General features: G+C 39.4%; 1 protein-coding gene across 1 annotated transcript in view; it reads right to left on the bottom strand.

The window, feature by feature from the left end:
* Positions 1 to 1,771, bottom strand: part of LOC106525247 (homeobox protein Dlx4a) — a 20,349-nt gene extending 18,578 nt beyond the window's left edge. Inside the window, exon 1 of the mRNA XM_014019404.1 lies at positions 1,435 to 1,771. Within this exon, the coding sequence (XP_013874858.1) occupies positions 1,435 to 1,741 (307 nt within the window). The 5' untranslated portion in view covers positions 1,742 to 1,771. The remainder of the gene's footprint in view (positions 1 to 1,434) is intronic.
* Between the last annotated feature and the right edge of the window lie 11 nt (positions 1,772 to 1,782).

Consider the following 1,782-nt stretch of genomic DNA (forward strand, 5'->3'; position numbering starts at 1 on the left):
TTTCTATACGTGTCTCAGTCAGATTTAATTATTTTTATGAGTTTCTAAATGGTAAATGTGACATAATGAGACCTGAACAAAGACGTACTTTTAAATAAATATTTGAGGAGAAAATCTTCTGAGAAACATTAAAAATAATTAACTCTTTTAACAGACAAAACATATTTGGACAGTTTGATGTTTTTATTGTTTTGCATTTTAGAAAAAGAACAATTATAAAAGTTTAGTAAAAAGAATAAACCATCTGGTAACATTTGGTGCAGCCTGCAGTATGTGTTTACAACTTTGTTACATTTTTTATTTAAATTAGATGATTTTATTTAGTGTAAAACACAGAATATGTAACAAATAAATTATACCTTCTCGTGTTGATTTATTGTAAAAAGGTTCTGGCTGAATGTTGTGTTTAGAGGGAGAGATGATGTATTCAGAGACATGAGGATGAGGAGGAGGAGGATGATGATGGTTTGGGTTTAGAGCAGCCATGTGGGCCACAGTGGGACACCACAGGCCCAGTGAGGAGACTCTCTGCGGGTACGCTSAACAGACCGACCCGAGAGTGGATCCAATTATTCTGATGAGCTGTGGTTCCGTCTCTTATTCTCCAGACGTTCAAGGGTCCAAACCTCAAAAATTCTATCATGTCAATTGTTGTTTTATTCATACACCAGCTTGTCTGCGGAGACCTTCAACAAAACATCCCACAAAATAATTCATTTACATTTAACAGGTTTTTATGGTTGATCATCTTTAGAAAGAAATTCTCACCTATGAACAATTTGAGCTAAAATTCAGAAAATGAAAAAATGACTTAAAACATATTTTTCTTATATTTTAACATGAATTTACTGCAGGGGCTGGTGTCCATGTTTGCAGTCACTGTGTGAGAGGTGGGGACACCTGGACATTTCTCTGTCCATCAGAGGGACACCAAGAGACACACACTCCAGTAAAACATGTTGCCTGGTGGTTTTGTTCAGAAAAACTCAGTAAAAGCCTTTAGATTTTAGCAGAGTTTGAAAAAAAATATGAAAAAAAAAGAAAATGCCCCCTTTTTTAACATCCTTGTTTTTAAATAAATACAAGTTAATTTCTGCTGTGATTTAATAATAATTAAAGATGAACAAATAGTTGGAAAATCCGTTTAATTTGAGCCATTTGATAATATTACTGATATATTAGTGTTTATTTTTATTTGTTAATTTGACTATTTTTTATATAATCTACCCAAATATTAAACAGTTTTATTTATATGGATTAATTTTTAACAGATTGTTAAACATCAGAGGTGATCCTCATCAGACCCGGTTGTTCTCCGCAGGTTTTTGACTGTTTATTTTCCCGCACTCCCCTTTCTTATTAATTAATAATAATTATCAGATTATTATAATAATTATCAGATTATTCTAATAATTATCAGATTATTAGACCTACCAGCCTCCTCCAGTCTGGACTGTCCCAGGCCCCCGTGCTGATAGGGTAGGTATGTCCCKGGATGGTGCGCGCTCACAGGCGCGTGGTAGGCCGGGTACCCCAGAGAGCGGCCGTAGGAGGATCCTCCGGCCGAGAAGGGCCCGTCGTGCTGCGGAGCCCCGACTGAGTGCAGGCCGTGGACCGGGTAGTGGCCGTGRCTCAGGCCCGGGGAGGGCTGCTGAGGTCCCGGGTAGCCGTGGCCGCCGAACTCCAGGAACGCCGACTTGGACGCGTCGGTCGGGACTAAGTGGTCCGGCATGGAGCTCATAGTCTGAGGGGACGGTCAGTGATGCGGGAGGGGGGGTTGGG

Source organism: Austrofundulus limnaeus, unplaced genomic scaffold, assembly GCF_001266775.1.
Source record: "Austrofundulus limnaeus strain Quisiro unplaced genomic scaffold, Austrofundulus_limnaeus-1.0 Scaffold220, whole genome shotgun sequence".
Lineage (NCBI taxonomy): Eukaryota > Metazoa > Chordata > Actinopteri > Cyprinodontiformes > Rivulidae > Austrofundulus > Austrofundulus limnaeus.